The sequence below is a fragment of the Phocoena sinus genome, chromosome 7 (assembly GCF_008692025.1).
Source record: "Phocoena sinus isolate mPhoSin1 chromosome 7, mPhoSin1.pri, whole genome shotgun sequence".
Lineage (NCBI taxonomy): Eukaryota > Metazoa > Chordata > Mammalia > Artiodactyla > Phocoenidae > Phocoena > Phocoena sinus.
In genome coordinates, this window is record NC_045769.1 from 79,751,841 (window position 1) to 79,763,390 (window position 11,550).

Here is an 11,550-nt window from a genome sequence, read left to right on the forward strand (position 1 = left end):
CTGTTGAATGAGCTTCCTGCTGTGTGCAGGTGAGTGTCCTTTAGAGGAAATGCATCTGGGTCTTTGGTTTCATCAGCATCCTGTTTCTTAACTGAGGCGACCTACCTAAGGAAGTAGACACAGCTATGATACATGTTTTCCCATGATTTGAAGCAAAACGTTAATAGCCTTTTCTGAGTGCTCAAATAAGTATCTAAAGATTAATTTCAAGTAATGGTATTAGAGGAATTTAGTTTATATTCTGAAGATTATTTCTGCAGGACATTTCAGTTGAGGAAGCAAGAATTGTAAATATATCAATTCACTGGCTCCATAATTATTGTGTACTTCTTTGGAGAGAATATTGTTGAGTCTTATGTAGGATGTAGAAACAAATATTTTATGGGTAGCACAAATCATAATTTTATTAAAATATTTTTTAAAGGTATCAGGAACATTCAGCTAATAAAGATGAACTGTGTGACTTTAGAAGGAGAAAGGTTTTATCAGTTCAAGAGAGGAATAAAGTAACAGATGCTATTCTGAACTTTAACTTATTTCCCAACAGTAAAATAATCCTCATTTTGCAATAGAAGTGGAATTATTAGGCCTTCGTAAATATATTAAGTTCCATTCAGCAGCTAACTTTGAATTCTGTGTTTTTAATAGGAAGCATAATTATGCAGTATTATGTAATTAAATTCATAAACTACCAGCACTTTGGCATCTTTGCATGTTGTGTCCCAAATACATAAGACCAGGTATTTCGAGCAGACCATTTGTACGTCAGAATGTTTTATTGAGTCAGATATTTAGCATCTTATTGTCCAGATCCTACCGTTGTACATACATTTGCATGTTCTAGAAGAATGAAGCTGATGTAATTTAACCAGTGAACCATCTGATATTTTTAGAGTCAGCGTATGAGGTACAGCAACCACTCCACAGAGAACTCTCCAATTGAAAGGCGAAGTCTAATGACCTCTGATGAAAATTATCACAATGAAAGGGCTCGGAAGAGTAGGAACCGCTTGTCTTCCAGTTCCCAGCATAGCCGAGATCATTACCCTCTCGTGGAAGAAGATTACCCTGACTCATACCAGGACACTTACAAACCTCATAGGAACCGAGGATCGCCTGGGGGATATAGCCATGACTCTCGACATAGGCTTTGAGTCTGCAGAAACAAGCAAAATATTCATCTGTTGACAATTTGCCATTGCACTGCTAGGATACAACCAATCATCTTAACTCGGCAACTACAGCACAGTATTGACTGTGCTTATGGGCTGCTGTCATTGATGCTAAGAAGGGGCAAAAAGAAAAAAAAAAAAAAAATGTACATTATGCCCTTAAGTCTAGATGGATATTAGATGCCCAATCATAGAGATATTTTTAAGTGCAACATTTACATAACAGTACCTTTTGTTTTCTTCATTAGGTTTAGACACATCAATTTGTAATTTAAGGTACTTATCAAGGCACATATAAAATAATTTCCCATGCTGGAAATTCCAAATGACCAGTTCCAGTTGGAACCAATTTATAAACCAATTCCTGTTGGAATTTGGGTGAATCGACTAGAAAGTCTACTTGAGCATGTTGTAATCAATTTAAAAATCTGAAAAAAAAAATAAGAAACTAATTAATAAAATCAAAATACCAATAGAAGCCAAAACCAGCTATGGTATTTATTTGCTGGAGACTAAATTTACACTTAAAGTTGGAATGTATAAACATTTTAATATATGTTAACGTTGCCAGAATGGCTTTTCAGACTTACCAAATGTATTGATAGTGCCAAAAAAAAAAAAAAAAACTCAAATTAATGCAGAAATTCTACAGTCTCCTCAGATTTTAATATTTTTATTTCTTTTCTGGCACACCTGTTGTATTCAAAGTGTTTTGCTTTTTGTTTAGTCACAACTGTTAGCTTGTTTGAAGTTGGCAAAAAAAAAAAAAAACTCAAAATTTCTTTAGCAGTGAGAGAGAATAGTAAAGAGAAGCCCAATCATAGCTGGTTATGTGAGATGGAAAATGGAGTGTCGTTTCCCCTTTAATCAATCTGAGCACAACTACATACATCCAGGAATCTGAAGTCAGACAGTAAGAATGGGGCACAGATCCTCCTGAGTGCAAGGCTAAACATCTCCAGATGGGATTTCACCTATCCCACTTAACCACAACTACGGGTTCCGTGTTTACCGCCAGCACAATTGAGTATCTTTCCATTGCTTCACTCAGTCTCTGTCTTTGAATATCTGAATGTTCTAGCCCTTCACCAAATTCTTTATAATCATGCTAAGGATTTTTTGTTTTACATGGACACATTGAATTTTGATATTGAAAGCTGCGTTTATACAAAATGATTAATTGAAAAACTGTGAAAACGAATTTAAGAGCTTGCAGTAAAAAAATAAACTTGTAGATTCACAATAGATTTGTTTACTAAAATTGTATCATTTTTATTGCAGAGAATTATAAAGCATTTGAAGATTGAACTGCTTTATTTCTAATGAACACTCCTCTTTACCTATTAAGTCTTCACAGTTTTTCCAGTGACTATAATTACAGAATCAGTGACCTTATGTCTACTATAATCAAGGAAGCCTTAGATTCACTATGATCCAAGAAACTATTGAAATTGACCCTTTTATACAATACACAAATGTCTTTAGGAAAAGACTCTTGTTTCTAAGAGTCCGTTTTTCTAAAACTCGCATAGGATCAGGCATAAAAGTCCTTTTCTACTAGAACATGTCATGAAGCCTATTTTTTTTGGAAAACAATAATAGTTCATATTCTGTTATCTTATTTCCCCCCATCCAAGCCTTTCAGTGTTTAGGCTCTTCAAAGCATGCACCAGTTAAATAATATTTTGACCATGAAAATAGGTTCCATATTGTTAATTAGTTATGTATATATCTTGAGCCTCATTATAACCCCCGCATTCCCTCTCCTCCTGTTATTCACTGTGCATACCCCATTATGAACCTGTTTAGCTGATAATGAGGATGCCTATAATCATGTAAGTTATCGCAAGTATTTGATACAATTAAAAAATGTGGGCTCAGTGAATTCTAAAAGTTAACATGTGATACTGGCTTGTGAGGTTCTTTTGTCATCTAGTGAAGCTTACAGAATTTTCAGTTAAGACATTTAAAAGAGCTATATCCATTAGGCACTTTACTAAACATACAACCTGCCATTACTGAATACTTTGTTAGAGCACAGAAGAGCATTTTCCAGCAAACAAATATATTTATTACATGTACAGCACATATTTGCATGAAAAAGAAAACACTAGCCAAAACATTTTTCTATATGCTTTACTGGTTTCTTGTTTGTGCGCATTGAAGTATTTAATTGCAAAGAGTGCACCAAGGTGTTAAACTTAGATTAGACAGCTGTTCAGCTTTTTCTGTAGTAGCATTAGCAATCTGGCCATTTAACTACTTTAAGATATTTACATTTTATGGCAGGTAGCTGTAACAGCATTTACATATATTTCCTAGTCAGCAAGATTACCATATTCTTTCAACTTTTAAAAATCTCTTGTTTTTAACGGCCTCTCAAAGCCTAGTTTCTATGTCCTCTATGTCACACTGATAGAGAGGTCCATTCAATATCTGTGCACAAAACCAATCTTTCCTTTACCATCAAGTGTCCATACCTGTTTTGCTTTGCATTCTTATTCAAAAGCTAACAATCTTGGAAAGGGTATAATGTATATTTTCTTGATGGATGTACTTAAATTTTTACTTAGATTTGGCATATCCTTTCCCCTTCCTTTTATAATATGTTATCTTCTCCAAATGAATAAGGGATATGCATTTTCCTTTCTCTTTTTCTTAAGCCTTAGAGTTTAATGTGTAAATGATACTAAAATACAGATATATACTAAATGAAAAGTTTTATTTTTACCAAGGCACATCAAGCACCTTTGGAAAATACATATACTCCATAAATACTTTGTTTTTAACTGATTTCATTTAAAGATTAGCAAATGATAAGCAGGAGAAGCAAGTCTTATAATGTTTTGAGCCTGTTTTAACTTGTAGTATAAACCACATATTCTGTAATTTCAGCATATATAATTTCAGAATATGTAAATTACATATTCTGTAATTTCAGTCAGCGAACATGTAACAATGTAGACACATGTGACAATGTGGAAGTGTAGTCTTAGAAAAAAAAGGAATGCAATTTGTCAATCCTGATGTTAATTCCTCAAGGCTGTATGTGACTCCAGTATTGTAATCAACCATGTTATCTTGTTTCCTCCAACATTTAAAGCAACACTTAGAAATGTTTATAAATGACTGATGATTCTTGCTTATCTTTATACAGTTCTGTTGGAAAGAAAATTGAAATTAACAATTCAGACTGATAGTCTTTCCTAGTAAGAGAGTCTTAATTATGTGACAATGTGACATTGCTTAGTTCTTAATGAAATGATTTTTTTAAACATAAAACAAATTCTGAGAAAATTATTTGTTCCCTTTGAATAATTTGTTAATTACTTTAATTATTATTGTTGTTGTTTGCAAAATGTATTTTTGGAATGTTAACCTCTTTAACATACCTGCATACTTGAACCTGTCTTTTGTGTGAGGGCCTTAAAATTCATAATAGGAAGCTAAAGCAGTGAAAGGGAGGGAGAGAAGAAAATGATGCCAAAAGACGGTTTGCAAATTTAAACTCCTTGAATGAACATATCATAAAATGTTGTTGAGACCCAGGATGTCAGTTAAGAATGTGTCTAGGCAACCTTAATTTGCATGCTAGTGTATTTTCTTATTATACAATTTTATTTTGGTATTTGCTAAAAAATAAAAACAAAATAATGCCACTACAGAAATTGCCCTATATATTGATATTTATACTACCTCTTCTCTAGAGAAGACAATCTGTCTTTAAAGAGAAAACACTTTTCAATAAGTAGGGAATTTATTACTCTTACTGCTAACCTTGCTGCAAAGCTAAATGCATAAATTGTTAAAATATACTTTCCCCTTAGATTTTCAACTGTTGACAAAATGCTCTTGTCACCCTTTCATTTCTTCCATGTTAGTGAACTTTTCTTTGAATCAGTTCACAGTTTATCAGGAGACAAGGTAAACATTTAATATGTCAGTAATCACAGGGAACAAGACAAACTGCAAGGAAATTGCTTTTGTGTGCAATTTGTTATAACATCTAGCTCCAAGTCTGAGAGTAGATTCAGAGATTTGATGTTTAAGTGAAGTTGGCTTGCAAATTCAAATTTTGTTGATCCTTGACTTTTCCTATGGACACTTAGCCATTTACTGAGTAGGATCATCTTGGACACTCATGTCATTGGAACAAACTTCATATCAATGTTTCAAATAAATGAGAATGTACCCCTTATTTCTTTTATATTTCTGCCTGTATTTCTGTCTTTCATGACACTGTTGCATGTTCTTTTATTTATTAATTATATAAAATTCATTTTTTAATAACTTTATGAATGAAAACATTTTAGGGACTTATGTAATAAAATTTGTTTCATTAGTTCCTCATACCTTTAAACATTAGTTCCTCAATACTTTAAATATTGTTAATGCTGTAACTGTTATGAAGTTACTTACTCAAGCTGTGTCTATAAGGCAGAGAACAGTCCTCTTCTTTTAGATGATAATCATGATCAAACCACTCAATACAATAGTTGTCAGATAGACAACAAGGATAACTTTTTTGTTGTTGACTTAAGCAGTCAAGTTACCAAAATAGTAAAATTGGTTTATATGAGCAGACAGAGCTACAGCATTCAAAAATTACTTGTTAAAGGTTTCTTTTTTTGTTAAAATGAACTTTCTCAAATGAAACTCATCCTCATGTAGCAAGTATCTCTCTCTACTTGTGGATGGTTTCATACCAAATGCTTCATGTAATTAAGGGACATTATGAGAGGACTAGAAGATATTTCATCAGATAATCTTGACTAAGGGCTGTAACTCCCACTTACCATGAAAACATAAATAAGAGTGAATAGTCATGAGTTTGGGGGAGTCATAGTTACATATGAAATTTTCCTTTGTTTCTTTTGATGTATGTAAAATGTTTGTAGAAAGATGGTAGAAAATGTTATTAATGAATTTAGAGTGTTTGGGGAATACACTGATGCTTCTTCTTTGAAAATTATAGAGTTAAAATGAGGACTATCTAGGAAGCAAAATTGGCAGGCCTCCAGCTTTACAATACTTTGTAAGTGTTCTTGGTTATGTTTTGAACATTTGAATTTCTCAACAAATGGCTATGTCTATATTTATGTAGGGGCCACTCTTGCTCTACTTGCATGCCACTTTCACACATCTTTAACTGAGATCAGTGTGAATTCTGTATGCATATGGGATGTATTTTAAGATGCAGGATCATTAATGCTATATTGTTGCATACTATTTTTTATTTTTCATATGCCTTACAATATTTTCTGGGATGTTATTAAAATGAAAGCATTTTATTGCCAAAATAAACCTATGTTGTTATTTCTAATCTGCATTAGCAGTAGAAAAATAATGTAGCAAAAACATATATTGTATAGTACAAAATTATAAAAGATATATATTTTGCCAATAATATAAAAATAGATTGAGGAGAAAAGCACATTTGTTATAGCACAAACTTACAACAAATCCACTGTTAAATTTGGCAGTTGTATTTTTTAAAAGTATATAGATTTAGTTCTAAGTTTTATCAGATTTATTTCATCTACCATCTTTTTAACTTGCTGCTTGATACTTTTCCAGCAATTTACTTCATAGCCTTGCAATCTGTGGATGTAATTTATTTTACTTTATCCCCTTCCATAAAACTTATTAAATTTTATTTTGTGATAAGACTCCTACTATATTTACTGTTCTTATTTCTTCTCCTTCAGTAACAACTACAAAAAGTAACAGCAAGTGAGCTTATAGGGCTCCTCTGAATTTTGGACATGTTTGAAATGTTTTATATTTTTCACAGCCTACAGTCAGAATGAGAAATAAAGATGTCCCAACAACAACAAAAAAGTATTTAGGGATTCTTCAATTTGTTTTGTACTGAATACCATTTTGAAACATAAGTAAAAGCCATTAGCTGTTTTTTTTGAAAGGGTGGTGGGAGGGAAAAGCATAAACTTATTAATACTAAAAATAAAAATGGCAAATTGATGTAAAAAGATTTCCCTACTATTCTGAGAGCTGTTGATATCCCAAACTATTGCTATATCTCCAGCTACAAAGTGGAAAAAAAATGCTTTTATCTAGTATTTTTCCTTTCTTTAAATTTTAGTTATTTATTTTGATAATTTACCCCCTTTTATTTTTCTTACATAGGTAAATGTGTAGCATTCTACAAGGCATGCTGGGTAAAATATACTATGCAAATGTGTACAGTGCTGCATGTTTTGTTCTCCCTCTGCTTTAGTGGCTTTAAAGAAAAAAAAAAAGTGTTGTTATTTTTGTGAACCAAAACATTTAACAAAGAAAATGCAGAGTGCATGCATATAGTATCCTAATTTCTATGGATTTGTTTTATGGAATTTAAATGTGTACAAACCAACTGCATTAATTTTTTTTCTTTTATATAATAAATGAAAAAAACACTGAAACCAGCGTTATACCTCTCCTTTATATTATTCTAGAGATATACTGAAGATATACCGGAAATCAGTAGGTATATTCCCGTCCCTTTTATCCAAAAAAAAAGTCTAAACATTTACCCTCAAAACACAGGTTCAATTAAATGACTACTTCCTGAATACTCTGCTAGGTGTTACAAGTGATTGCAAATATTAGGAAAGAGCTTGTAGTTAAATACATACACATACACGCATGTGTGCATGAAATAGAATATATTACAATGTATGTGTGAAATAGGATTGAATACAATATAGAAAAATAAACTAGATAAACCATATTGTTCACAAGAAATCCCTATATGATTATTTTAACAATTATCAGAAGTTTCCAAAGGTATTTTGTACCTGTAAGAATTCCATGGATGGCATACAGCTTATGACTTGACATTTCATGTGCTCAATGTCAAGTGTCCGTGCTATGACTTGATCCGTATTTGACTTTTCTCTCATTGCAGTGCACAAGAAGTTCAAAAGAAATGTGTACTATGTTGACTATTACCACTGTATTAGGATTATACAGTGATTTATTATAGCCAAATTACTTCACAAGCATTATCACATTTGATCAATCTGACCCCCCCCCCCCGATGGGAGATAGGCAGGGCATAGGTTATTAGACAACTAAAATGAAGATGCCAAAGCTCATTGTAGTCTTTCTCTCTAAAGTACTGTTATCTAAAAATACATATATTAAATGCTTTTAGGCTGATAGTCATCTGAAGCATACAAAACAAGGCCTGGAATACAGTAAATAGTGACTGAATGAATGGTACCTTGGTTATTGGAGGTGTACTATATAAGGCTACCCCAACTATCAAGGCATTTCAACCAACAATCTGCAAGTCCCAACTGGAAGAACTGCAGCTCACTGCAATCGCTCCATCAACCTGGCCCTGAAGCCACACCTTTTGCATCATCAGTGTATCTCCACTAATGAGATAGGTTGTAGAGAGAAGCATCTTGTTTGTCCTGTCATACAACATGCAGATTAGCATAGTGGTTAGACTGTGGCCTCTAACCCTTGCCTGGGTTCAAAGCCTAGATCCAGCAGTAACTAGCTAGGAGTTTGGGGCAATCACTTAACTTCCCTGTGCCTGTATCTATTTTTGGTAGAGTGATTTTTCTTTTGGTTATGGGTCATGTTTTCATATTTCTTTGAATGTCCACTAATTTTTTTATTGGATTCAAGATATTGCAAATTTTCCACTATGAATGACTTGATCTTGTCTTCTTGATCTGTAAAGAACTTTGGCCTTGTTTTGATAAACAACTGTGAGTTAGTTTGATCCTTTCAAGGTTTGTTTTTAAGGTCCTTTAGGACTGGTCTAGAGTAAGGCTTATGCTTAGGCTAGTTTAGCTCCTCTTTTAAGATCTGTGGGTTGTCTACTGAATGTCCTATATATTCTGTGTGTTCTCTTCACACTGGCTGAAGGGAACTCAAATGATTCCTGGCCCTTTGTAAACTCTGGTAATTACTTGTTTTACCCCTTCCCTGTACTTGTTTATTTCCTTTAGTCATTACTGGCTAGCCTCAGGGGGTTTCATACTGGTTTTATACTACACACGTACAGATTGATATGCAGTCAAGGACTCAATGCCTCAACCTATGTAGGTTTCAGGAGCTTTTCTCTGGATCGCTTCCTTCTTTCAATCACTCTGCTTTACAAATTCTAGTAGCCTTGATCTCTTGGAATGCTGATCTATGTCTTCATCTCCAGGGAATTGCCAGACTCTATTTGAGTTTCCACTCCCTCTGTAGCTGTCTGGAGTTGCCTCCAGGCAGAAAATCCACATAATAATAAAACTTGTCCCATTTGTGTCTCTTATCAGGGATCACAGTCCTTTGTTGGGTGTGAGCCGAAAACAGCTGTTTTCTATATTTTGTACAGTTTCCTATTTATTAGTGGTAGGATGGTAATTCCAGACCATCCCACTCTCCTTTACATGGAAGCAAAATTCTCTCCAATGACATTTTGCATATCACTATAATCATGAATAAATGAGTCTTTTAAAAGTCTCATAAGCAGTCTATTTGTACAAATAGCTTCATACCACCCAATGTTATTTATATAACATATAAAACCTTCTTTACTACTAAAGAAGTAATTGCAAATTTGTATTTCACCCATGGATCCTACAGTTGGACAAGATTGTATTAGGAAAATTTCTTCTCCCCCCCCCCCCCCCCCCCCCCCGCCCACGCATCCCCACCCCCGCCTTTTTTTTTCTTTTTTGAGACACTTAGAAGATAAGCTGGGAGACCATCTCCCAGGTTATAAAATATGAAGCCCTAACTTCCCAAGTTAATATGGATATGACACCCATTTAATAAGTTGACAGAGATGTGTGGGGAGTTTGCAAAAAGTTTTAGAGCTGCCAAAAGCATTACCTACAGTGGGCAAGAATGGAAATTGTTGTTTTTCTAAATAGGCTAGAGAGAACTTTCTTATTTTTTTAGGAATTTATTTATTTATTTTTATTTTGGGCTGTGTTGGGTCTTCGTTGCTGCGTGTGGGCTTTCTCTAGTTGCGGCGAGCAGGGGCTACTCTTCGTTGTGGTGTGTGGACTTCTTATCACAGTGGCTTCTCAATGCAGAGCATGGGCTCTAGGCGCGTGGGCTTCAGCAGTTGTGGCACGTGGGCTCAGTAGTTGCGGCTCACGGGCTCTAGAGCCCATGCTCAGTAGTTGTGGCGCACGGGCTTAGTTGCTCCGCAGCATGTGGGATCTTCCCGGACCAGTGCTCAAACCCGTGTCCCCTACATTGGCAGGTAGATTCTTAACAGCTGCGCCACCAGGGAAGTCCGAGAGTACTTTATTATGTAAATATAAACATAACAATCCATAAATTTAAATGGATTAATATAGTAATTTTCTTTCCCTTCATTTGTTTTCTCTAAACTTTGTTTCATAATGATAAGTCCCAAAAGAAACCAAAGGACTTTTTCTTGAACAGTTGTTTAAAAAGAGACGTTTCAGCCCTCAATGCTGCCCTTTGTTTCACAGGTACAAGTTTGCTTACAGACAACTACGAAAAACTGTAGACTGTCTTCAGGTCTTACTTAAATGGGTTATTTTTCTATGTATTGAGATGAGATAGTGTATGACTAGGAGAAGTGGTGTGGAAAGGTGGAGTTTATTGCTGATTTTGTTTCATTTCATTTAGCTCTTGCACATGGGGGGCAGAGCAGTTCAAAATGTCTTTTACAGCTCCCGCACCTTTTTCTTTCTCTTTTTACCAAAGTTAAAGAGAATAGAAGGGGTTGGAGCTGTTTCTGGTTTCTTTGTGGAAGGGAAGAAGTAAACAACCTCAGTTTGTTTTCCCACTCTTGCCTCTAACAAGAATAGAGACTAATTATCATTGTTCTCAGATGATCTGGAATCGAAGAAAGACCTTAGAGACAAACGCCTCTGCTACTCAAAACAGCTTTAGTGGCCACTAAAAATTTTTAAACACGGGAGTGAACTGATCAAGATAGTTGTTTCGGGCAAGATTGATTTGAAAGTGAAGGGAGTGGAGCGGGAACAGCCTTGAGGTGCAGGACGGCCATAAGGCGACCGCTTAGGTAAGGCCACCCTTCAGGGCGTCCAGGTCAAGAGATTTGAGAGCTAGAGGTATTCAGCTTCCCTCAGAGCCCCTGATGGAATGCCATGTCTTTGAAGGCCAAGATGTGGGACTTTTGGTGTTCTGTGCGTGCAGGGTTGGGGATGGGCACTGGGCACTCAGTGACATGTTCACATTTTGGCTCTGTGTAAGAAATGCAGAAAAAAAAACAAAACTCGGCGGGGACGCCAAAGCAAGCAGCCCAGAGCCACCTGCCCCAACCTGCAGCCCGCATTGCCTGGATCCCGTGGCTCAGTCCCGCCGCCTGAAGGTCGTCCGGCTTGTCACAGAAGCTAGGGCCAGGCGAGTGCCCTTTCCCAGACCC

At 35.3% G+C, this 11,550-nt stretch overlaps 1 protein-coding gene across 3 annotated transcripts in view; it reads left to right on the plus strand.

The window, feature by feature from the left end:
• CACNB4 (calcium voltage-gated channel auxiliary subunit beta 4) overlaps window positions 1-7,560 on the plus strand; it is a 275,561-nt gene extending 268,001 nt beyond the window's left edge. For all 3 annotated transcript variants that reach the window (XM_032638265.1, XM_032638266.1, XM_032638264.1), the window contains one exon: window positions 894-7,560. In XM_032638265.1, the coding sequence (XP_032494156.1) occupies window positions 894-1,154 (261 nt within the window). In that variant the 3' untranslated portion in view covers window positions 1,155-7,560. The remainder of the gene's footprint in view (window positions 1-893) is intronic.
• Window positions 7,561-11,550: the final 3,990 nt, after the last annotated feature.